The sequence below is a fragment of the Columba livia genome, chromosome 6, assembly GCF_036013475.1.
Source record: "Columba livia isolate bColLiv1 breed racing homer chromosome 6, bColLiv1.pat.W.v2, whole genome shotgun sequence".
Lineage (NCBI taxonomy): Eukaryota > Metazoa > Chordata > Aves > Columbiformes > Columbidae > Columba > Columba livia.
The window spans coordinates 14,894,822-14,917,887 of record NC_088607.1 but is presented as its reverse complement, the minus strand read 5'-3'; the positions used below and the strand labels follow the sequence as shown (position 1 = coordinate 14,917,887).

The following is a 23,066-nucleotide window of genomic DNA, read 5'->3' as shown; positions in this document are numbered from 1 at the left end:
GGTCTGGAGAGGGGTCACTGCTGGTTGGCAGGTTGCTCCCATGTGCCCTGCAGTGGGAGATGCTCCTTCATATCTAGTCCCTGACACTTGCTTCCTTTGGTGATGTTGTGGAGCTCCTGGGAGGGGCCCAGTGACTCTTCTCTCTCCCTTGTAGGCCCTGCACACCTGTGCCCCATCAGCCAGCTCAGCACTGCGTCTGGGCTACCAAGGGAGGCCAAGGGGCAGAGTCACAGGTGGCTGTACAGGGCAGGGACCCAGCTCCACATGTGCTCCCAAAGGTAACCCAGCTGTTAGCAACATCCCCCTGGTTTGGGCCACATTGGCCCTGGTGCTGGCTATCCTCACAACAAGGTCCTGACTTGTGTCCTACTCTCAGCCCAGCAGTGTCCTGTGGAGGGGTGAAACACCAGTGCCTGTTTGATCTCTGACCTTTGATGGCGAGTCGTGTCCCGCCACATCTGGGTACCTGGAGAGGGTTTGATCCTTTCTGCACTTCAGTCAAGTAGCACTTCTCACCCCTGGGAGCTGGTCTTGTCCTTAAGCGCTTCTCCGACAACTTTCCTGCATCTGATCTCACACCCTCGGACCATGGGTCAATGTCTGTCCCAGCCTTCCTTGTTTGTGACACTGTCTGTTGTCCTTGAGAAGGGCCATGTACTTATCTGCCCTGCTGGCCCTGTTAGTGCCCTGGGACAGTGAGTTTCTCAGTTGCATAGACTCCTGTAGGAAATCCTCCAGGGCAGATCCTCAGCTCAGGCTCCATCCTAGGTTGTCAGTGCAGCTACTTCTATCCTCCCGGGCCTGTGCAACTCCCCTCTGCATCCCACATCCCCGTCATTTTCTTCTGGCCACAAACAGCTCTTGACAAGCACTGAGGGAGGCTCTCATGCCCCTTGCACCTGTGGTGACTGGGACAGACAAACAACATAGACAAAATTCTTCTTAAGTACAAACAGCACTCTCCATTTATTGCCACAAATGCCTTTTTATATAGTCTTTACCAGCTCAAGTGTCTTTTTGCTATTGGTTACAGGCTGCAATAGTAACGTATCACTGGCTAATTTTGCTGTCGTCAATATTACTCTTTTACTCCCGTCTCTCTCACGGGTGCACCTTAATACCTCCGGATACTCCTTTACTCCCTTCTTTCTCCCGAGTACACTTTAATATCTTCAAGGCCAATCTCTGTTCCCATACCCTCTGTTGGGGAATCCACGGACCCACCATAGTCCCTCACGTGCAGCAAAGCGGAAAGGGCCGTTGGCACCATGGGGCCATGTCCCTGGGGACCGTGCCTGCCCGGGAGGCACCAGGGTGGCAGAACAGAGCCGGCCTGGGGTGATGCACGCCCTGGCTGGTGCGTGGTCCCGCAGCAGCGCAGGGGGGATGCGGGTGGGCTGGGCGAGGCAGCGGCCGGTGGTGTGGTGCGTGCACCGCCAGGGGGCAGCCGGGCAGCGCGGCGCTCGGCGGGACCGCGTCCGACCCGGGGAACCGGGGTCCAGCCGGCCCCGGGCCGCTCTCCTCGCCTCTCCCCGCCTGGCTGCCCGTTCCTGCCAGGCCCGGTGGGGGTTGCTCCAAGGCTTGGCCACACTCTCCAGGTCTGGGCAGCCCCCGGGATGCAAAGGGGCATCCAGCACTCTGCTCCTGCTGTCGGTTCCTGGGTGGAGTGGAGTATTTGCGTCTGGCCCTGTGAGGAGGGTGGTTTCCAGCTGGGAGAGGTTATGTTCCCAGTGAAGTACCATTCCTCCTGTCATTCCAGGGCGACAAGGTGCCTGAGGCTGATGGTTTGTGCCCGTGCCCAAAAGCACTGTGCAATAACCCCCAAATCTCATTGCCTGGGAGAAGTTTGTGGGAAGATGGGCAATTTGGTAGCCCTGCTGAATGAAGAGATGCAGGAGCATGAGCATCCTTTTGAAGTTCTTCATGCATGTTCAAGGGGTGCTGACAGGGCACAGAGCACTGGTACCCTGATGCTGATGGTGCAGGAGGGGAGTTTGGGAGGGTGAACAGAGCTGTGGCTGCATTAGTATCAGGATGGTGCTCAGCTCCTTCCAGGGCTGACACAGACGTCACCTGGTAGATCTCCTTGTCTGTGTGCACATGGAAGGGGTCAGGGCTAATTTATCCACCAGGCCTTGGTCCTCTGTGGAGGAGCAGCTTGGTTCGAGGGAGATAACAGCCAGTAGATCATTTTTAACAAGGTGCTCCTGGAAAGGGTGGGCTGAGGGAAGCGGCTGGCTCAGAGCCCAGTGGGGGGTGATGAGGGCAGGGAGTGGGCACAGGTCAGCACTGGCAGGTTGATACAGCTACTTCATGTGGGGTAGGAGAGGCAGTGCTGGCTGATGAGGACCATTTGGCCTCTTAAATGGCAGAAAGAGATGGTTTCAGTGTGCTGGTTTCCTCAGGGGTGTCCAGGTAGCTGGGACAAGGGACTGTGGCAGGAGAGACAGTCCTGCCAGGGCACAATGGTGGCACCATGGAGGACACGGTGCTGGTGGCAGTGGGCTTAAGGAGACCGAGCTTGTCCACCCTACTGCAGGACCAGCTCAGCCCAAGTTCTTGCCATGAGTGCTGTCTGGTCCCCAGCACTGCTGCAGGGCAATGCCAGGAGAGAGGGAAGACCCTGAGCCCAGAAGAGTCAATGGAGGCACTGTGGGGTGTTGGCACTGCCAGGCTCCTTTCTGACTTGGGGAAGTTTGTTCCCCCTTCCCCAGCAAAGTCACAACCTTGTTGTGCTCAGCTTGGGGAGAGAGAGATAAATGCTGCGATGGCAGGAGGCTGGGAGGAGGGATGCACTCACACACAGTGCTTAATGGGGAAGGATGGGATTACAGGGGTCACGCTAGGTGAGCAGCTTCCTTCGCAGAGCTGATGGTATCAAAGCAGGTGCCCCCGGCTGCAAATACCTTGGGCAAACAAACAGGGCTGCCTAAGAGCAGGTGGGCTTGGGCACAGCTAGGCTGGGGGATGCTCAGGAGTGGCGGGGCCAGGAGGCTCTCTCTGTGCGGGGAGTGAAGCGTGGGGCTCCTGGTGTGAGGGCTTTCTTGTTTTGCATAGGGTGGGGGGAAACATTAAGTTATTGTGTGCCTATGCACATATGTGGGCTCCTCATGGTGGAGGTGCATGTAGGGGTGTGGTGCCAGTACCAAAAGAGCCAAATGATGCCACAACAGAGGTGATGGCTCTGGGCTTGCTCTCGGAGGTTGTTGGCTCTGAGCATCCCTCCTCCTTGCTGTGTTTCAGGGCTCTGAATGCTGACATCACTGGGGATGGATCCCTCCCTGTTCCAGCAGCACCAGGGAGCCCTGACCCTGGCTGAGCCATACAACAGAGAAACGTGGACATAACACGGCTAGATGTGGAGGCCACTGTGGCTATGCACTCACATCACTGCTCTCTGCATGGATGTCCCAAACCAGATTTCTGTGCTTGATGAGGTGCTCATGCTGCTCACTGCAGGGTTTGGCCCAAGTGCAGCCCCACTGGGCTCAGCTGCCTGCCTACAACTGGGTGGCTGGGCCAGGCCAGTGGCTCCCAGAGGATGTTTTGATTTCAGAGGTCAGGTTTGAGTTGCTTTTTTAGGGATGGAGAGCTGCTCTGCTGAGCATGGCCAGGCAGCAGTTTTCCTTGAGATGCTCCAGCCAGTCCTGCCCCAATGGTTTTCTTGCTGGGTTTCAACTTCCCACTGCTAAGATCTCAGCCCCAGGTTCTGCTGAGAGGCGCAGCTGTAACTGTGCTGTAGGTGGGGCTGGTCCCCTGCTCCATGAGCTCTCTGTTGCTGGTTCCCACACTGAACTGGGATAATGCTGCTTTGCTCTGAGGCTGGGCAACCTGGGCTATGGAGAAAGCCAGTGGGACACCCCTGGAGATGCAGCATCACCTTTATCCCAGGGTGCAGCAGCTCTGCAAGGTGGGGCAGAGAGCCATGGGGCACATGGCACCTTGGTGGCAGCAGGAGCTGGAAGAAGGGACAGCAGAGCCACCATCAGCCTGGACCACTCTGGTGGTGGGTGTGGTGAGTGTCCCATTCTCTGCAGTGTTAGCTCTCTGCTATCCCTGTTCTGTCCTGTCTGGCAGTGGACACAGGTACCTCTGCTGTTGCCTCAGGGAGCCACCAGCATCCCAATGCACGGGGCTGGCCCAGGCAGAGCTGAGCTGGGGGCACACCGCAACCAAGAGAGGAAGCAGCAGGATCTGGAAGGGCTAGGCTGCCAGGGATTCCTGCCCTCTTCCAATCGAAATGCCTTGCAGAGGGAAATACTGCTGATGCACTGCGCGGGAACAGCTCTGTCTGCTGGAGAAGCCAAAACTTGAGTCTGGGGTAATCTCCTGCTTGCTGGGGCTCAGTTATATGCTGGGTTCTCCCCTCAGTGTGCCATGAGCTGGCTGGGAGCCTGGATGTGTGGGTGTTCACCCCACTGACTGCTCTGCGAGGGGAAAAGAGGCTCCCCCAGCTCTTGGCTTCACAGTGGGTGCCAGCGGCTGATTTACCACAGATGCTCTCAGCTGTACATCATGGCACAGGCGGTTGCACAGAAGGCTGCATACGGCCAGGCTCTGCTCCGAGCATTCACAGGGTGCAATGCTCATTGTGTCTGTTTGTAGCAGGAATGCATGTGTCCAGCTCCACAGTGCTGCCCAGAATACAAGAGGGTTTTTTTTCCACGAAGTTGCTGCTTGCAACAGCTGTGGCTTTATGGTCTGCAGTGGGGGCACAGCAGGAGGTGCCGGGGGAGCATAGAGTGATGCTGGAGCAGGGGTTGTGCTATGATTTAGGTTTAAACTCAAACACACATAAAGTAGATGCTAAAAGTGGACGTGGTTGGGTCATGGTAGGGAGCCCCATGCAAGACAGCCTGGGCAAGGCTCCATTGCAGCTGTCCTGCATTGTCCCCTCCTGCAGCCCCAGCACAACCTGCTCCACTTCAGGGTGGTGTTAGCAGCTCTGTGCTTGACAGCAGCAGCCGAGATACCCCGAGGTCACAGGTGTCCTGGCCTGCAACCCCTCCAAGGCTCAAACCTAATCGCTGTGGGTTGGACTGTCCCTGACTCTGGCAGGACTGTCACCACTGGCCATGGGTCCCTGCCAGAGCTGTGGCAGCCAGGGGCACAAGGTCTGCTCAGAGGGGCTAGGCTGTCCCCAGGGGAATTTAGGATCTGCCAGAGGTATCCCCCTGGGGACTTTGTGGTCCCCTGTTCCCAGCCCCAGCAGTGGCAGATCCCCAGGTTGGATGGACAGGATTTGGCCTCCATGGTGTCCTTGCTCGTGATGGCTCTGCATAGGGGCTGTGGGACACACCATACCCTCTCCATGCCTCCAGTGCCTGCTCCCCTGGTGGGCTCTCAAGGGGGTGGAGAACCCCAAGCTACAGCACACAAGGTTTTTGGGGCTGCACAGGAGGGTTGTTTTTGATGAGCAGAGCAAAGGATGAAGAGAGTACATGGAACAGGAGTCTTGTCTGTGGTAGGTCTGCCCTGCTAGACCTTCTGGTGCTTAACTCACAGGGGAAGGCAGCATGATCTAGTGGTGGGGCTAGGCCCTCGTGAGATGGGATTTGGACTCCTGGGGAAAAAGTGGCAGCAGAGTCATTGGAGAGCTCTCAAACCCCATCTGAACTCCCTGGGTGCTTGCTCCTGTGCCCAGGCTGTCTCCCTGCAGCCCTGACCCATCCCTTCGTATCCTGGAGCTCATGTCTGCATCGTGGTGGGAGCTTGGGCATCTCGTGCATGCCATGGCCATGCTGTGGCCATGGTGTGAAGTCCCCCCCCTACCACAGCCAGTGCTTGGGATAAACCAGTTACAGACTGTCTCCAGGCTCTGGCTGTAGTTTTGCCTGGGACCACACGCCCTTCACTTTCCCAGAACACAGGGATGTGCAGAGTGGCACAGAGATCAGACATGTCCCTGGGCAAAGGAGCCGGAGAGGGTCACAGCTCCTGTGCCAGCCCCAATGCCAGTGTGGGGTGAGGGCTGTGGGACTGGCAGGAGCTGAAGGAATGGGCTTGGATAAGGGCTAGCAGGGGGATTTGGGGCAGGTCTGTGGGGCTGGCTGGCAAGCTGAGGGGCTGTGGCCAACCCGAGGAAGCAGCAGGTGCCACGGGGAGCATGGCCACCCCTCTGCTTCTTTGGGGTTCGCTCTCACTGGCCCTGCCACCTCCTCCCATCACCCCATCTCTCTCCAGGCCGTGTGGGGTGCCCCAGGGGCTGGGTCCCCAGGGCCAGGGTCAGGACAAGCTGCAGCTCTGCTGGGCTGGGATGTCAAAGGGGCCATAACCCTGGTGTTTTGCAAACTCCTGGGGTCAGCAGTTCAGCTGCCACTGACACAGGGGCCCGGAGACACACACGGGCATTTTGGGTGGATGCTGTAAGCAAACAAACGAAGGTAGAGTTACAGGTGACGGACACCCCCCCCTGGCCACTGCTGTTAGTTTTAGGCTTAACCCCCCTGTGGGCTGGGTGCAGGAGCCCTCTTCCTAAGAGGACCCAAACCGAAGTCAAATTGCCTGGCCCAGCTGGCTGGGAGCCAAGGCTGAAGCTGGGCAGCAAAGGCCCAGCATTTTGCATGTATATCAGTTCCTTGGGGCACTAAAGGAGCCTCTGAGACCGTCCCACAGAGAGGACAGTGACCCCCTGCATTGAGTGGCAGCTCCCGCCTTCCTGGGTGGCCAGTGGACCCCCCTCCCACCCAGCCTGGCTTTGACCCCCCCTTCCAAACCCTGCCTGATGGTGTGTGGCTGGAGACCCTGAGGAGGGTGCTACTGCTTGGGCTGGGGCTACAATGCTGGGGAAGTTATGCCAGCCAGAAATATTTTAGGACCAGGTCCTGAAGATGCTGTTTGGTCATCCACATGTCCATGTGGGTCACCCCTTCCCTATGCACGTGTCACAGCTGTTCCTGGTCTGACTGTTTATTTGCTGACCCCTGTTAGATGCAGAGCAGATATGCACAAAAATATTCAACCTTGGGTTTGAATCATGCAAGGCTGGGAATCCCACCTTCCCCGTGAGCTGATCGCACACGAACTGCCCTCTCTGGGAGCTTTTGGTCTTTGTTTCTGGCTTGCCTAGTGCAATCCCAGCTGTGCGACTGTGTGCAGAACCCTTCCCGAGATGAGTGGCCACACAGCCAGCCCAGTTCTCTTTCCTTGTAGGTGAATGAGGCCTGGGGGTGCATCTCCCCTTCAGTGCCCTCCACAAGGCTCCTGGCCTTGCTTGGTTCTGCCAGATCTTCACCTGTGTGTCCAGCTCACCTCTTAGCTCCCCCGCCATGTACTGGCTGTGGATGTGGGAGATGAAAATAGCACCAGTCTCATCAGAGCCAAACGTAGCCATGCTGGCAGGTGCTTAACACCAGTGGAAAATCCCTCTGTGCATCTATAGACTGCCTTGGATGAGCTTCTGCTCTGCCTGAGGACCACGAGTGAAGCTGCCACGTGCTGAGCCGCCCAAGGCTGCTCCTGCTATGCTGGCAGCCCTGCTGATGCAGGTGGTGAGTTTTCCTCCAAATCACCCAGCCTGGACGGAAAGCAGAGTGTAGCTTTGACTCCTCCATCTGCAGGAGCATTGCTGCCTGGGAGTCAGCATGTGGCCATGATGGATCCAATATTGACATCAGCACTTCCAAAAGCACAGCCTGAAATTTTGGAAGCAAAGGCCTCCTGCTTGTGCTGCTGTGCAGGAGGGACAGGAGGTGATGAAATGGTCTCCAAGGGGCAGAGGAGGGAGCCCTGTTCCCTGAAACAAAGCTATGAGAGCAGACTGCTGAAGAGGGACCTAACAGGGCCTTGTTACCCAGGTTGGTCCTGCACAGGGGTGGGCGCAGCTCCAGGGGGCTGTGACAAGAACACAGGGGTAGTCTCTTGGCCTGGCGTTCCCACCGCCCATGAAACATGCCTCAGCCCTGCTACTAGTAATTGAATACAGAGGAGAATTAATTGTGAGTGGGCTGCGTCTCCCCTCCCTGCTCCTCGTTTGCCCTGGGGCTTCCTTGGTGCTGTGGGTAGGGAAGACAAGGTCATTCCCATGTAACACATCCCGGTGGGGTTCGGCCAAGTTCCTTCCCTTCGGGGAGGGGGGCAGGTTAATGGCGAGTGGTGGAATCGCCCCAGGCTGCTCTGCACTGCTCAGCCATGGAGCTGCTGTTGCCTTCGAAACGCCCCATTAATGCTGCGTCCCCTTTGTGAAGGATCAGCGGGCAGGGCTGGGGGCATGGTGCTGCGAGGCTGGGGCTAGGAAGGGTGAGGGTGGAGCGGGCTAGCATCCCTCTGACTCTGCTGGGTAGCCAGAAGCTGGTTTATGGACACGCATCCTCCAGGTATGGCTGTAAAGTGTTACGAGCTCCTGATTTTCATGTGTTTTGGCTATCCATCGTATGGCATTGGAGGGGAGGGAGAAACACAGGACAGTGCTACCTGTGCTCCAGGATCTTCGTCTTTGTTGTGCCCCAGCCTTTGACTAACCCTCAGCCCCATGCTAGCTGCCTCACCACCTACACTGACCATCCCCTTTCAAGGGCAACTGCTCTGCAGACCCTCCGACCCTTCTATGCTTGCAGAGAGGTCTCCTCACCATCCAGCCAGCTCTGTTGTAGTGTGCTGTTGCAGGTGCTTCTCCATCAGTCAGGATTAGCACTGCAGTCCTGTCTATGTCCCTGGCCTGGCAAGAACAGAGAGCTGTGTCTGTTGGCCTTTCTCTGCAAGCAACAGCAATGTCTTAGTTTTTTCTCCACCTGATAGTTTCCCCTGGTAGAGAGGTGTTCAAGCCAAACCTCCTGCTGGCCTTTTGCTGGCTACCCCTCACCCCAAATTTTCCCAGCCTCCTCATGATGTCAGTTCCCAGTTTGCTAGGAGCCCTGTCTCCACTCACCCTGTTTTGGCCTGGTTACCCCTAAAGCTGTGGTTGGTGTTGCATTTTTTGGCTCTGCCTTTCTGAAATAAGTAATGCTAGTGGGGAGGTTTTAGCCTGATGCTAAGGGAGGAGGTGGTAACATCTACACCTTGCTGACTTTGACCTCTTGTGGGGAGTGGGTGCTTGCTCTGCCATCCCTTGCCCTGCAGCAGGAGACGGGTGTCAGAGGACCACTTCTGACTGGGACTGGGCCAGATGGGGATGATGCTCTAGATCGGGGGTGTCAAACTCATTTTCACTGGGGGCCACATCAGCCTCACAGTTACCTTCAAAGGGCCAAATGTGATTTTAGGACTGTATCCGTGTAGGAGTAATGAGTTTGACACCCCTGCTCTAGAAGAAGCAGGCTGGAAGCTGGAGCTGGGACATGGCTATGTCCTGCAGTTGTGCCAAGGGACATCCTGGGAGACAACAGGGGTGGTGCTTCGGTGGCCCTGCATGAGGGGTGCAGGGCTAAGGGTCACAGGAAGAATGGGGAAAGACCCCTCCAGCACTTCCTATGCTTTCCCCACTCTCTGCTCTACAGTGGCACAGGCAGACCCCTCTCAGGGTCTCACAGTCCCTCGTTTGCTCCCCTCCATATCCTCAAATCTTCCCTTGCTCTGCTCACTGCCGCAGTGCAGCTGAGGCTGCTCCAGGAGCTGCCCCGTGGCTCCCAGGTGTCAGGGGAGCTATGTGGGGTGCAAAGGGGAGAAGAGGTGGGAAAGGTTTGAGAGCAAGCCTGGATCCCAACCAGGCTGGGCCAGCCATCTCCATGTCCAGGTTCCTCTCTTGGCTCCTGCTTCTTGGTATTGCAGCCCTGTGGCTGCTGCTGGGCACCCTCAGCTTTATGGGAAAAAGAGGTGAGGGGGCTGCAGCTCACAGCTCTGGTGTTTGATGCTTCATCTGCAGTGTTTTAACATCCCTGAAGAACATAAAATACATGAGCTGTTTTCTGAAGGACACACATTCCTGCACATGCCCAGCCTAAACACAGTCCCAGTTCTGCAGACCAGGGCTATGGAACAGTGGTACACCAGGACGGGATGTGATGGGACCATGCTGGTGCCTCCTCCAGGGATCACACCCTGACGGCTGCCTGGAGTGCTGCAGACACAGCAGGTCCCCAACTCTTTCTGATGGGAGGGGATTTCTTCTACCAGCTCCATAGCAGCTTGGCCTGAGGCCCAGCTGGTCTCAGGAGCACTGGACTGAGGTTTCTCTGCTCTGCAGGAGAGCCAGACAAGCCATTCAGCCTCAGTACCTGAGGATGTAGGGGACCCTCACCCCATGGACCGGGGGCTTAGCTCAGATGGCCTGCAAAGGAGCTGATGAGCAGTCTGACTTCCCTGTGCTGCCTTGCACAGGAGGAAGACTTTCCAGAGAGGCTTACTTTTAACTTCGAAATCAAGAAGGGGAGTGTTACTCTTGGTGTAAATATGGGTGACCCCGTGATGGTCTGGGAAGCACCAAGAGAAGGAGGCAAATGCCTCTGTGCAAGCCCTCACCTTCCCTGCAAGGACCAGATCATGGCTGTGAGCCAAGGCAGCGGCAGAGGTGGGAAGAATTTTGCAGCCGTGATGCTGCCTGTCCCAAGCTGCCATCACCAACCCGCTTGTGTCTATCCCCTGCCCAAAGGTGGGGTAGGATGGGGGCTGTGGAGGCCTTGGCTGTGTGCCTGGGGATGGCTGGCAGGAGAATCATCTGTCATCTGCTGTCAGGCAAAGTGTGGCCACCCCTGGGTGATCCTGCACTGGTTTGGTTTTACAGCTATGACTGGCACTTGAGCCTGTTTGCCGAGGGCAGAGGACACGTGAGGCTGTCAGCTCGTGGCTGCCTCTGACCCCATACGGGACACCATAAATCTCCCAATTTAAGGCAGCCTGGGCTGTTCTGGACATGGTGCTGTTGAACATGGTGTACAGGATAACATGCAGCCCAACCCTGCACCCATCAGAGGTAAAGCAGGGGTGGCCACTGATGAACAAGAGCAGCATCTGGGAAATTATTTTAATTTTTTATATATAAAAAAGTGAGGGTTGTCTGAATTTCAAGCATTAAGAATATCTAGTGCTGCCTGCTTTGGTTTTCCTCAGGCAACTTGGAGAGGTAGATATGGGGAGCCACTTCACGTGTGCTGTGGCAAATCAGATGTTTGCACAGAGGGTTTTTCTCCTGAGCGTGTGCTGGACTGATGAGCTGAGCACATGAGTGTGTGCTGCGTGTGGAAACCCTCTCTTGCTTCAGCTGAGCACCTTCAATACCCATCCTGTCCATTCCTGTGGTGCTCCTAACGTCTTCCAGTTACATGCAGGCTTGACCTAAGACTTCTTTCGACATGTAGGAAAACCCCTCAGAAACATCGTTCTGGTGTGGAAAAGATAGGAGCTGGATGTCAGTGTGTGTGTGAGAGAGAGGAAAGTCCTGTGACTGCAGCTGGTGTATGCCTATGTGTGCAAGGTGGGGGTGTGGATTTTTGGGGCAGGGGGGAGCAAAGATGAGTGTGTGAAGGGCTGAGTGGGTCTGTACTGGGGGGTGCGCAGTGTGTGTGTGTAGGGAGGCTGTGCATGTGAGGGGTGAGTGGGAAGGAGGGGGCTGCATGGGAAAGGCTGTTTGTGTGTGTAAGCTGTGAGTGCAGAAAGGGTCTGCGTGGAAAGCCTTTATGGAGGTGTGTGTGAGGGCTGTGTATGTGCAAGAGTGCTGTACAGGCGTGTGCAGGGCTGTGTGTGTGCGCAGGCAGGCTGTGCACACGCGTGTGTGCGTGTGCGGCGGTGCAGCCCGCGCTCTGTCACTCAGAGGCCGGCTGACAGGAGCTGCCTCTCCAGCGGCGGCAGATAGCGCTGATTGCTGATTCGAGGAAACAAAATAGCAATTGTAATTATGGCCTCTGATAAGATAAAGGAGGGCGCGGGGAGCGCGGGGACCGGCAGCAGGGCACGGCCGGCAAATTAGCAGCTGTCACTCAGCGCCGAGCAGGCGGCGCCGGCCCCGGCCTCGGCCAGGTACCGGCCCCGGGGGCCGCCTGCCGCAGCCCCGCCGTAGCCCCCGCCCCGGTGCGCAACAGGTGGCGGGGCAGGGAGCGTCGGGGCTCGCCGGAACAATGCAGCCCTCGGCGGCCCTGCCCGGGCTGTGGGGCTGAGCCCCGTCCCGCTGCTGCCCCATGGCCCCGCATCGCCGGCCCTGAGGGCGCCCGCCCGCCCCACCAGGTAAGCGCCCGGCGGGGATGCTCGGGGGGGTGGTCCAGCTCCCCGCCCTGGCTGCGCTATTTGCTCAGCCTCGCTCCCTCTCGAAACTCCGACCCCCGCCATCCCCCTGGTAATCCTTTTAATGTCTGGCACGTCCCGGGAGGGCTTGCCTGCCTGATCCCAATCCACAACGCGCCCGTGGAGCCCCCTCCCTCTCAGCCCTAAAACCTCGTTTTACAGATAGGGAAACTGAGGCACGGTGAGGGGAGGGCGCCTTGGCGGCAGCTGGCCGCGGAGCCCGGCCCTTAGTGCCAGCCCCGAGCCCGGCGACACCTGGACCTCCGCCCCCTCCACCTCGGCAGGTACCGCCGGGCTGGGAAGCGGAGCGGGGGCGGCGGTCCGGCCGGGCTTCCCCCTGTGGCGGCGGCCGCCCGCCGGTCGTGCCCGCCCCCGCCGTCGGGGCTGCGGGCTGGTTTCGCCGGGGCGGCAGGGGCCGCGGAGCAGAGCGGGGCAGGGGGCTCCCCGCGGTGGGGGGCCGCCGGCGGTGCACCCCGGGGGCTGGGCGGGCGGGCTGGCGGGGGCCTTTCCCCTCTGTAGCCGCTTGTGCCCTCCTTTCCTGGGGGCGAGGACGCTCCGGCAGGGCGATAGGATCCGAGGAGCCGAGGCAGCGCCGCGTCGCGCCCCCCCGGGCGCTCCCCGCCGCCGGTCTCCCGGCCCTGCACCGACGCCGCGATGGACCCCTGCTCTTCGCTCTTCAGCTGCGTGTGAGTACCGGTAGCCCCGGCCTTCCCGCCCCGGGCCCGCAGCCCCCCGGTTCACACCTCTCTCCTGCTTTCTGTCTCCCCCTCCCAGGTTAATGCACTTGTTGGTCCTCTGCTTGCAAGCCCAGGTAAGTGCCCGCTTGGCCGCCCGGCTTTGTTCGCCCCTCGGGGATGGGGGGTGTCCCGCGGCCGCCGCCGAGCGCCCCGGGCTCGGGAGGGAGGAGGAACAGTTTAAAACCCAGGAGACAAAAGTCGCCTGGCTGTAAAAAGCCGAGGCCGGGGAGGGAACCCGCCGGGCTGCAAAATAAGGTGCGGAGGACTCGGACTGCGAGGCAGGGAGTACCCGGGGTTTCAAGGGATTGCGTACGGTTATTTTTCAGTAGCTTTAGGTCCCGTCCCCGTGCCTCTAAATGGCACTGTGGATACCCTTTCCTCTTGTCCGAGGTTGTTTTCCTACACTGCTTCATCTAAAAAGTAAAACAGAATTAAAAAGGGGGGGGGAAACCCGAACCACCACCACCAAAAAACCCCAACAATGCAAAAACCTTTAAAATTGCAGGTTTTGATTCAACTTTAAATTGTCAGACTTTAGCATCACTGGTTTGTATTGCCAGAGACAGAAGTGTCATGAATAGATTAAACAGCCCAGGCAGGGCTTGTGCAACACCCGCATACCAGCAGGCACGCGTCGCTGGGAGCGGTGTGCCTTCAAAACGAGGTGAAGCTCCCCTTCCCCCTGAGATCACAGGTGCAGAAGATTTGTTTAAAATGCCATTTAAGCCACTTTTTTTTTTTATTATTATTTTTTATTTATTTTTTTTTTAATTTTCCTGGAAGCTTGGGGAAAAAAGAAAAAGAAAAAAAAAGAGTTTCCAGCTGAAAAGTGGAGGGAACGAAGCGCTGGGAGTGTGCAGTTGTATAAAAACATAGCTGTAATATTTTGGAGTATGAGACGGAGACCAAATAGCAGCATGGCTAATGACCTCTCCTCCACATGGTACCCTCATCAGAGCCGCGGAGAGAATCCTGCTGCATTATCCAAAACCCGTCTATAGGAAACACACATGCACAGGCAGGAGCAGAGGGAGAGAGATGACATTGTCAAGGGGAGATATCTCTATAGAGCCAGCTTTGGGAGAGCAGCGGCTTTTGCTTTTATTGTTTTTTTTCTGGTGTTGTTGTTTAAGATGGGAGGAAATTTTCCCATTTGACATGGGGGTGGAGGGGAGTAGTCCCAGCCTTCTGATGTTGAAAGGAGCTATCTCCTAACATTTGCTCAGAATACATCTTTATAAATGTCAGGGAGCAGCGAAACTTTCCAGACTTAAAAGAAGGATTTGAGATGAGGGGGGAAAAAAGACTTCTGTGCAAGCTTGCAGGCTGGGGCTGAGGGGGGAGTGGGTCTGGCTGCTCATGAAAATCATTTAAAGCCCAGGAGCAGCAGTGTTGGGTCTGGAGAGTATGGGCTCAGCTGCAGCTCTGGGGCTAACGGGGTTGGAGTGGCGGGGCTGGGGACACCCCGCTGCCAGCACCAAACAGCTGGCTCCGGAAGAGGGATGTGTTTGCACAGATAGCGCGTTAGTATCCCCAGGTTATTATGCTACTAAATACCTGGACTGGGGCATGGTATTCTTATACATCACAGCTCTACCTTCTCTGGAGACTCTTCATTTAAAGAGCTCAGTAAGTGGGGTGTTTGGGAGCAAATAAAGAGCCTGGGACCCAGAGGAAAGGCAGCTGTTGAAACTGATGGGGCAGTGGGAGCAGTAGTATGTTCCTGCAAAGGCAAGAGAGGTGTGGGACAAATGTGTCAGCCCTTCAGCAGGGCAGTGCAGTGCCATCCTGTGTCCCACCCCCAAAGCCCCTCTAGCTCCCAGCCTTGATGCCCATCACAGGTACCCCAGTGCCAGCTGGGACCCACTAAGTCCACAGGAGGCCTCTGTAGTCAACGAGCCCTGTCATACACCCAAGTCTCCTGCACCTTTCTGCTCAGGGAACAGCTCTGTAAAGAGCTCTGGTCACTGCATCCCGGAGCTTAATGCTCCTTCTCCTGGGGAGGCTTTGCTGGTGCAGGAGGTACCACCGCGGTCCTGGCTCCGTGCCTCCTCGTAAAGCCCGGCTGGAGGCCGGTGATCTCGGCTCAGCCCATTCGCTCCTCTGAGGAGTAGAGATTATAATGGTGTGTTGTATATTTTTTAATTTCCTAAAGGTAACTGTTCAGTCCCCACCTAATTTTACACAGCATGTGAGGGAGCAGAGCCTGGTGACAGATCAGCTCAGCCGGCGGCTCGTCCGTACCTACCAGCTGTACAGCCGGACCAGCGGGAAACATGTGCAGATCTTGGACAACAAGAAAATCAATGCAATGGCAGAGGATGGGGACGTACACGGTAAGGATGCATGATGGGGGCAGGTGGGGTGGGGGGAGCTGGGGAGGTGTTTGCAGCCCGGCATGGCGATTGATGATTTCCATCCTGTTTGCTAGTCAGAAATCATTAAAATCGTTTGGCTTGCAGGGGCTTGTAAAGGGAGAACATAGGGGTCAGTGATCAGTGGCTGTGTGTTTCAAGGTGAGAGCAGGTTACCCGTGCTGAGGGAGGCGATCGGTGATTTCAGGATGGACTCTTCTCACTCTTTTTCATTCTCAGCTTGCACCTGACTTGAGGGCTTGGGGCTGTGGTGTGCTGAGCAGCATCAGTCATTTCAGCACAGCTCTTTGCAGGGCTGGGTGTCTCTGAGACTTCCTTTTGGAAAAGAAATAGAAAGTTGAAAAAGAAAAGAGTGAGGGGGGGAGAGGGGTAAGGGCTGCTGTAGAAACCTTCTCTAAACAAAAACAGTCCAAAACAGCATTTTCATTATTTACCCTACATCTCTCCCTTCTCAAAACACACCCCGAGTGGAGGGTCAGTGAGGCAGTTGTTTGCGGGTGGAGATACTGTGGCGTCTCCAGAGACAAAACTGGGTGGGGGGGAGGGGGACTCTGCGAGCGCGAGAGCCTGCGCTAGACCTCAGCCCCTCCGCCATCAGCCCAGCCCTGGCACCCCATCCCCAAAACCTCCCCTCTGCCCCGGGCAGGGGGACTGATCCCTCTGCTGGAGACACCCGAAGCCCAAATACTTTGATCGCGTGTGCTGATGACACATTGGGATGGTCAAACGCCACGCAGGGGTCAGCGAGGCCACTGAGCCCCAGCACCGCCATGGGGCCAGCTGCGGGGGGCCTGATCCTGCACCCGGCTCAGGCAAGTGTCTGTATTCACGTGTGTTGTACACAGGAATCACAACGGTTTTTCTTTGGTATTACCTTCAATTCCCCTTTCTTGCATTAGGAGATTAGTAGAAACTCTTTCCTTCCTTCCCCTTTTGCCTTTTTTTTTTTTTCTCCCCCTCCTTTCTTCCTTTTGCTCCAGCTGAAAATTTCACACTGGACATTAGTAGTGCAAGCAGAGCACAGATTCCCTCTATGTGGTATTCCGGACATCCAGCATTAATCTTCCAAATGAATTATTCCCACTATGGAGTAGCTCTGGCTTGAAAGGGCATTAGCTAATTTCCCAAGCAAAAAATCCCATCTTGTTTTAGTCCTATAATGCCTGGATTTTAAAAGGCAGTTAGTGAATATTTAAATAACGACCAGGTTTAAATAAGGCCAGAAGGAGGGGACTGGTGGTGGCTTGAAAAACTCTATTAAAATGTAATAAAAATAGGTTAAGCATTTGAAGAGCTAAGGAGGAAAATGAAGAATGATCTAAACCAGAAAGAGAACAAGCATTTTTTCAGATGTAAAGTTTTAAAAGAGTTGCAAGTCTGTAAATGTTAAAATAGAGGTTCAGGATTGTTCTATATGAATCTCTAGGGAGGCCCCCACGTCTGGAAGAACTATTAAAACGCTTCTTACTTTCACCTTTTTTAACATTTCCTGAATACTTTCTCCTCTTCGTAGTCCAGTTGGGGGATCAAGTGTGTCTCGCTGCATTTTTTCAGCATTTACGTAGCCACTTTCCCTTCAAAGTTTGAGCATGAAACATAATTTTACTGGGATAAATCTGTCACTTAAGTGAAAGAATAGAGTTGGAAATGTTAAGCTCCCCCCCTCAAAAACGGGGGGGAAAAAAAGGAAAGACCTCCCCCAAAATGTTATTTAGAAATTCACTTTTGAAGCAAAGAGGCCCCCCATCTCCCAGCCCTTCTGCTTTTTTTACCTCATTTTTGGGAGTGGGCGTGTAAAAGGGGTTGATTTATTTTTGCAGATGACCCCTCTCCCCACACTGACATTTTTACAGCTGACTTAACATTGAGTCCAACATTTTCAGTTATCTGTCTTCATCGTCAATATCTGATTGCCTTTTTTTTAATTTGAAGGGAAGGCGGGTGGCCGGTGCAGCTTGGCTTGTCCCTTCCCAGGCCACTTCTGCCACTGAGCACACTGCCGTCAGCTGCAGCCCGGACTGAACCCCGCGAGCAGCCAGGGATGCCGGCACAGCTCCCTGCCCACTTGCCGGTTTTGTCTGTGCCTGAGGTTTTCTGCTGGTCAGGGCTGAGGTTTGCAGGGCTCGCTGATCACCTGCATAGGTCTTGGGGTGCAGGTCCCTGGGGACAGATTGTCCTCATCCTCCACCGACAGCAGCTGGTGGGGCCAGAGCTGTGCACTGGCTGGGCTTATGTGGGGCGACGAACCTGGCCAGTGGCTGTAAATCAAGGGGGGGGGGATAAAAAAAGGCCAAAAGGGAAGTGATGTGCATCTTTAAAGTGAGGGTTATGTGTTTGCTGGGGCCAAGGCCTCCCCCGCTCCCTCCCTCCCTTGCCGGTCCCTCCCTCCCCACTCTTTCTTCTCTCAGAGGGGAAAAAAAATCAATTTTCCTCAAACCTTTTACTGCCTCCAAGATCAATTCCCCATTCCTTTCCCCAATATAGATAAATAAGGGGTCCCTGCTTCAGCACTTTGTTTGCAGAGTGCCCAAGCTGCCGTGGCCAGTTTGGGGATGCTGGGTGCATGTCAGGTGTTGGTGCCAGGGTGGCACAGCCTGGAGCTGGCTCTTCCTGAATTTCTTGTCTCTGAATTTGATCTGTACCTGGCTGGGGGTCTGTGGGCATGGGGCAGTTTGAGAGTGAGATGCTGCAGGGTGATATTGGCAGGAGGGGGTGCAGTGAGGGGCGCCTGCCTGTGCATGAAGCCCAGCTTACGCACCAGCACCAGCAAATCTTGGGATGCCCTTTCCTGCTGCCAGCACTGCCTGCCCGCTGTCTTGAACCCTGGTGCCACTGACCTCAGCAGTGCCCATGATACAAAGGGTGTAGGATCAGGGCATTACAGAGGCAGAGAGGCAGCAGTTTACTCCTAGCCCTGAGTGTGGTTTAGGCTCATTTTAGCTTATGCATGTGACCGCATCCTTCTTTTGCCATTCAAAAGCATCCTCCTACAAAGCCACCCGCTCCAGAGCCACATCAGCTGGGGCTGGCTGCTGTGGGGGCTTGTTGGTGGCTGAGCCTCCTGGGGTATAGAGGTGAGCAAGCCAGGGCAGACCACTGTCCTGAGGAACAGAGTAGACCCTGTGAAGAGGTTGGAGAGCAGGAATAAAGCATTGATGGGCTTATTCCCATAATAAGGCTATAGAATTGAAAGTCTTGCAGGCTGCACTCTAATTAGCTTGCCAAATTGCACTTAGGGCACCAGGGGCTGATGCTGGGCAAGAGGTGATAGTGGTGAGACAGGACAATTCTGGCTGTTTTTTCAGTGCCATGGGGAAATCTTTAGTGCTTGGCACAGCACAGCTCTTTTGAGGTGCAAACAGGTAGCCACCATCCCCCTTGGGGCTTGCCCAGGGGAGGCAAGCTGGCTCTGGGGACAGCAGCTGCAGGGCCAGGCAGAAGGATGTTGTGTCCCCATCCTCCCTCTTCCCTTGGGATAGATGGGCTTCGGGGCTCAGGTTCCCAGGCGAAGGCAGGGAGGGAAGGTGACAAGTCTATTTATAGGCGGCCCATCGACCCAGTGATTTGCATAGCTCCTTCGGAAGTCAATCGATGCCTCCATTATAAAACTGAGACCAAATCAATATGCCCTCTCGACTCATGCAAAGGTGAAAGGCATTAAAAGGATGGTTGTACCCTTCACGCCTCCCCTGCCAGCTGCAAAGTCACTGCTCCTCCTGCAGCCCTGGTCCAGCAGAGAGGCGTGGAGCCATGTCCCCTGGGCTGGGGACAGCTGGCGGTACAGCATGCACTTCCAGAGGGTGCCTGCCTGCAGGCTCGCCCAGACCTGACTCAGTTTGCAAGGCAGCTGGCTTGCTCTCCACCAGCTGGGCTGACCCCTGCTTGCTGCCCTGCTTCCCTTCTGCGACATCTCTGTGGCACCTGAACCACTGAACCCTGTGGAGCTGGGCAAGGCAGAGCTTCTCCCGCTCTGGCATGGCTCAAGGTGGCAAAGGAACATGACCAGGGTGGCAGGGTAAAGGGGCTGAGGCTGGCTCTTGTGCCCTCATTTGAAGTGCTCTCTCTGGCCCAGCTGCCTCCCTACCCAGCGTGTGCCCACACTGCCCAGTGTCAGGTTTTACTGGGGTCTCCATCCTTGTGCCCGCCTCATCCCAGAGCCCCTGTGACCTTCCTCTCTCTTTCCTCCTGCTGCTCTCCCCAGCCAAGCTCATTGTGGAGACGGACACCTTTGGGAGCCGTGTACGCATCAAGGGGGCGGCCACTGGTTTCTACATCTGCATGAACAAGAAGGGGAAGCTGATTGGCAAGGTAGGGCACTGGGTTCAAGGGCTGGGATGAAGGGCATGGGATGTGCTGTGGATGCTGACTGGGACTTGCTGGGATAGTAGCTCTTACCTAATGTGGAGCCCATCCATGGGGATGAGGAGACAGGATTGGAGTCCCAGGGGCTCAGCCAGTGTACCCCTTTGGAGGGCAGGGGGATGAGCCATCCTGCAGCCTGGGGGGTAAGAGGGAAAAGAGGGAGCAAGGAAAGCAGGTGGGTGCTGTGTGGGGCACATTCCTTGTATCTCCTCGAACAAATAGACGGATTGCTGGGCTATTCTCCCCGATTACATGGTACAAGTGCAAGGAATGTTAAGATGCTCTGTGGAGCTGGCCCCAAGGCTGAGCCCTGCAATGCACTCGTTAGTCATGCTCCCTCTGAGCCTTGACGCCCCCTCCCCAGGGCAGAGGTGGCTGGACATGCAAAATCCTGCTGGGACAGCGATTGTCTGGGAGGATTTTGTGTGGCAACTGCCTGCGGCTGGCTGATGTGGGTCCCCTCCCTGGTCCCTGTGCTGCCTGTAATGAGCAGAAGCTCAGTCTCCAGCTGCCTCCATGCTCCCTGCCATCTGCATTTGTGGGCCTCCTCCCCCCAGACCCCACATTGCCTTTTCAGCCCATTGGTGGCCTTCCTGTATTAAACACCCAAGGGGCAATAGGATGGATGTGTGAATTGTCACTGAGGTACAGTTTTCTTACGGTTGTGCTGGCAGGGGAATCCAGCCTGGGCACAGACGGGAGCAGGCAAAAATCTCCCTGTGGGTGCAGTGGAAGTGAAGGCTGGGACAAGCCATGTTGGGGCTTGCAGCCTGGTGCTGTCATCACACTGGAGATACAAGCTGCAGTGAGCAGCATCTGTCTGTGCTGCAATTCCTGCTTCCCCCAGCTTTTGTAATGAAAAGGAAATTTGGGGCAATTTGGACCTATAGGAGAAGATGTGGGAAAAGCAAGCCCTTGACTGCCCACAAGCATCACAACCCTGCTGCCACCATAGCTGGTCCAGCTTGGGGTAGTAAGAAGAATCCCTTTGACCGAGCACCCATTGCTTAAATTCCCCGCTCTGTCCCCTCCTCAGAGCAATGGCAAAGGCAAGGACTGCGTCTTCACGGAGATCGTCCTGGAGAACAACTACACAGCGTTGCAGAATGCCAAGTACGAGGGCTGGTACATGGCCTTCACCCGCAAGGGCCGTCCGCGAAAGGGCTCCAAGACCCGGCAGCACCAACGGGAGGTGCATTTCATGAAGAGGCTTCCCAAGGGCCACCAGACCACTGAGCCTCATAGACGCTTTGAGTTCCTCAACTATCCCTTCAACCGGAGAAGTAAAAGGACTAGAAACTCCAACTCCAAGGCAGGCCCTTGATGCGCCCTCCTCTGCCCGTCCTGCCTGCACCTCTCCCGGAGGACTCTCCTCCAAGCTTGGTGGACTATATGTAGAGACTTTCCCATATGGATATTAAAGAGAAAAAAAAAAAAGGGGGAGGGGGGAGGATAAAAAAAAAATTACTTGTTCTAGTTGTTGATAATTTTGGGAGGTTTGTTTGGTTTTTACAAAAAAAAAAAAAAAAAAAAAAAAAAGAAAAAGAGAGGCTCTATTTTTGTACTCCAACTTTAAAAGAAATGAAATGTTCAAAGACTGGTGAAGGGGGAAGAGCCCTTCGCTTAGATATGTTCTAGTCTGTTTTTGGGGTCGTGTTTTGTTTCATAATTTTTTTTTTTGTAGCTCTAGGGGAAAAGGAGAAAAAAAACCCAACATTTAAAACAAGCAAAAAAAAAAAAATTCAAATCTGGGAGCGATGTGCTACTTCAATGAACTGAATGAATGCTTACCAGAGAAGATGGAGAGGTCAGAAAATGAATAGAGGAAGGGGATTTATTTCAGAGGTGGCTTGAGGTCTCCCAGGTGTGTTTTGCAGCCTGGGTGATGTGCGTGGGCTGGCTGCAATGCCCAGGGTGAGAACCGCAGATCCTTTCCTTCCTTGGATGCACCTGCTTCGGCTGAGTGAGGGCTGTGGGAAGCTGCTTGCATCCTTCCAGAAACACTGCTGGCTTCCCAACTTGTTTTTCCTCAGGAGGGGACAGGGGTGATGAACACCCCAGAGAAAGTCCTGAACTGACTTGGTACCTCTTACCCACGAGAGCATCTTTGTCATTTGTTTTTTCTGAACTACTAAGGTGAGGCAGTGGGTGATGGCTGCTGTGGAGCAGGCTGGTAACTCTTGTTGTTTTAGATATTTTTTTTTTCCATGTGGAAAATGTGAACTTTTCATCAATTTCTTTTTCCTGTTTATATTTTTTTAATCAGATGGAAGTTTTCATTCATAAAATTAAAAAAAGTTTACAATTTACTGTGGAGCTATTTCAGGCTAGTTTTGTTGTAATGTTCAGTTTGTAATTGCCACTTCCATTGTCAGCTGCCTCTTCCAGGTTTGTTCTTTGAGAAATACCACTGTCCTTGTCCTCCTCGGAAAGGAAAGGTTTTCTTTCAAAGTTTCTGTGTTGACAGAAGCCAAAATTTCTATTTAGAAAAAAAAAAAAACCCTCAAAGGAAACATTAGATCTTTTGAGTGAACATCCCTAGCCAGCCCTGCTTTGCACATGCTGCCCTGGGCCTGTGACTCTCTCTAAAGGGTTATAGCAATTATTCTTCACAGGGAGGGCAAACAAAGACACTGGATAGGAGCCAGAATCAGGGGTGACTTTTCATCCAATCTTTTTGATTGATTGTTTTTTGTTTCCTTGAGGATTTTTTTGTTGTTGTTTTTGGTTTGGTTGTGTACAAATTGAATATGAAATGACTGAAATATTTATTTAATATGTGCATTAAAAGTTTGTATTAGTCTAACTGAGCCTGATGCTTTCCAGGGAGGGGCTGGGGCTGGACAGGCAGGTTGGAGAGGGGCAAAGGAGGACAATGAGGTGCAGGGTAGGGTTGAGGCTGCTGCTTTGTGCAAGCCCCTTCCCAAGGGAGAAGGGGTGGGAAGAGGGAGGATGCCCCAAGATCTCTGTTCCAGATGGGTCTTGTGGAAATCATAGTTTTTGTTGTAGCGAATTCCATGTTTAACGGGCAGATGTCACCTTCTCTCCTTGTAGGGACAGGCCCATTGCAGGCTGAACCGGGGTGTAGGGCAGCAGAGCCTTGACCACTGGTTTAAGCATGGGATGAGCCTTTCCAAGACAGAAAGCTGGTATCTCCTTCTCTTTGGATGAACTTGGTGTCTGTGCAAAATGGACTGTTGTGTCCCCTTCTTTGGTGGATACTCAGCTCTGCTGAGATGCTGGGTCTTGTTTGTTGGAGCTGACTGGAGAATTTGGATATGTGGTAGTCTCAGATATGGAGAGATGGAAGAATAAAATTAAATATGTTTTAAAAAGTTGCAGAAATATGCAGCCTCACAAGGTGAGAGTCTCAGAATCACTGGTGCTGGTGCTGCTGGCATGGCCACCCTTGTGGGGTACCTGTGGCACTGATTAACGCCCA

At 54.8% G+C, this 23,066-nt stretch overlaps 1 protein-coding gene across 5 annotated transcripts; it reads left to right on the top strand.

Moving 5' to 3' along the window:
- The first annotated feature begins 3,087 nt into the window (after nucleotides 1-3,087).
- On the top strand, nucleotides 3,088-22,430 carry FGF8 (fibroblast growth factor 8). Of its 5 annotated transcripts, none has more exons than XM_065067212.1 (6): nucleotides 3,088-12,093; nucleotides 12,700-12,836; nucleotides 12,925-12,961; nucleotides 15,076-15,223; nucleotides 19,464-19,570; nucleotides 20,661-22,430. In XM_065067212.1, the coding sequence occupies exons 2-6, from the start codon at nucleotides 12,805-12,807 to the stop codon at nucleotides 20,946-20,948; spliced, it is 612 nt and encodes a 203-aa protein (XP_064923284.1). In that variant the 5' UTR covers nucleotides 3,088-12,093; nucleotides 12,700-12,804; the 3' UTR covers nucleotides 20,949-22,430. The 5 variants fall into 5 exon arrangements, with proteins under 5 accessions (XP_064923284.1, XP_021149552.1, XP_064923281.1 ...); XM_065067209.1 differs by having other exon boundaries at nucleotides 3,091-12,434; nucleotides 15,043-15,223; XM_065067211.1 differs by having other exon boundaries at nucleotides 3,092-12,093; nucleotides 15,043-15,223.
- Nucleotides 22,431-23,066: the final 636 nt, after the last annotated feature.

Coding starts and splice junctions, on each gene's coding strand:
- FGF8 (XM_065067209.1), top strand. CDS start 12,805: ATGGACCCCTGCTCTTCGCTCTTCAGCTGCGT. Junction 12,837..12,924: donor TCTTCGCTCTTCAGCTGCGT/GTGAGTACCGGT, acceptor TCCCCCTCCCAG/GTTAATGCACTTGTTGGTCC. Junction 12,962..15,042: donor TCCTCTGCTTGCAAGCCCAG/GTAAGTGCCCGC, acceptor AATTTCCTAAAG/GTAACTGTTCAGTCCCCACC.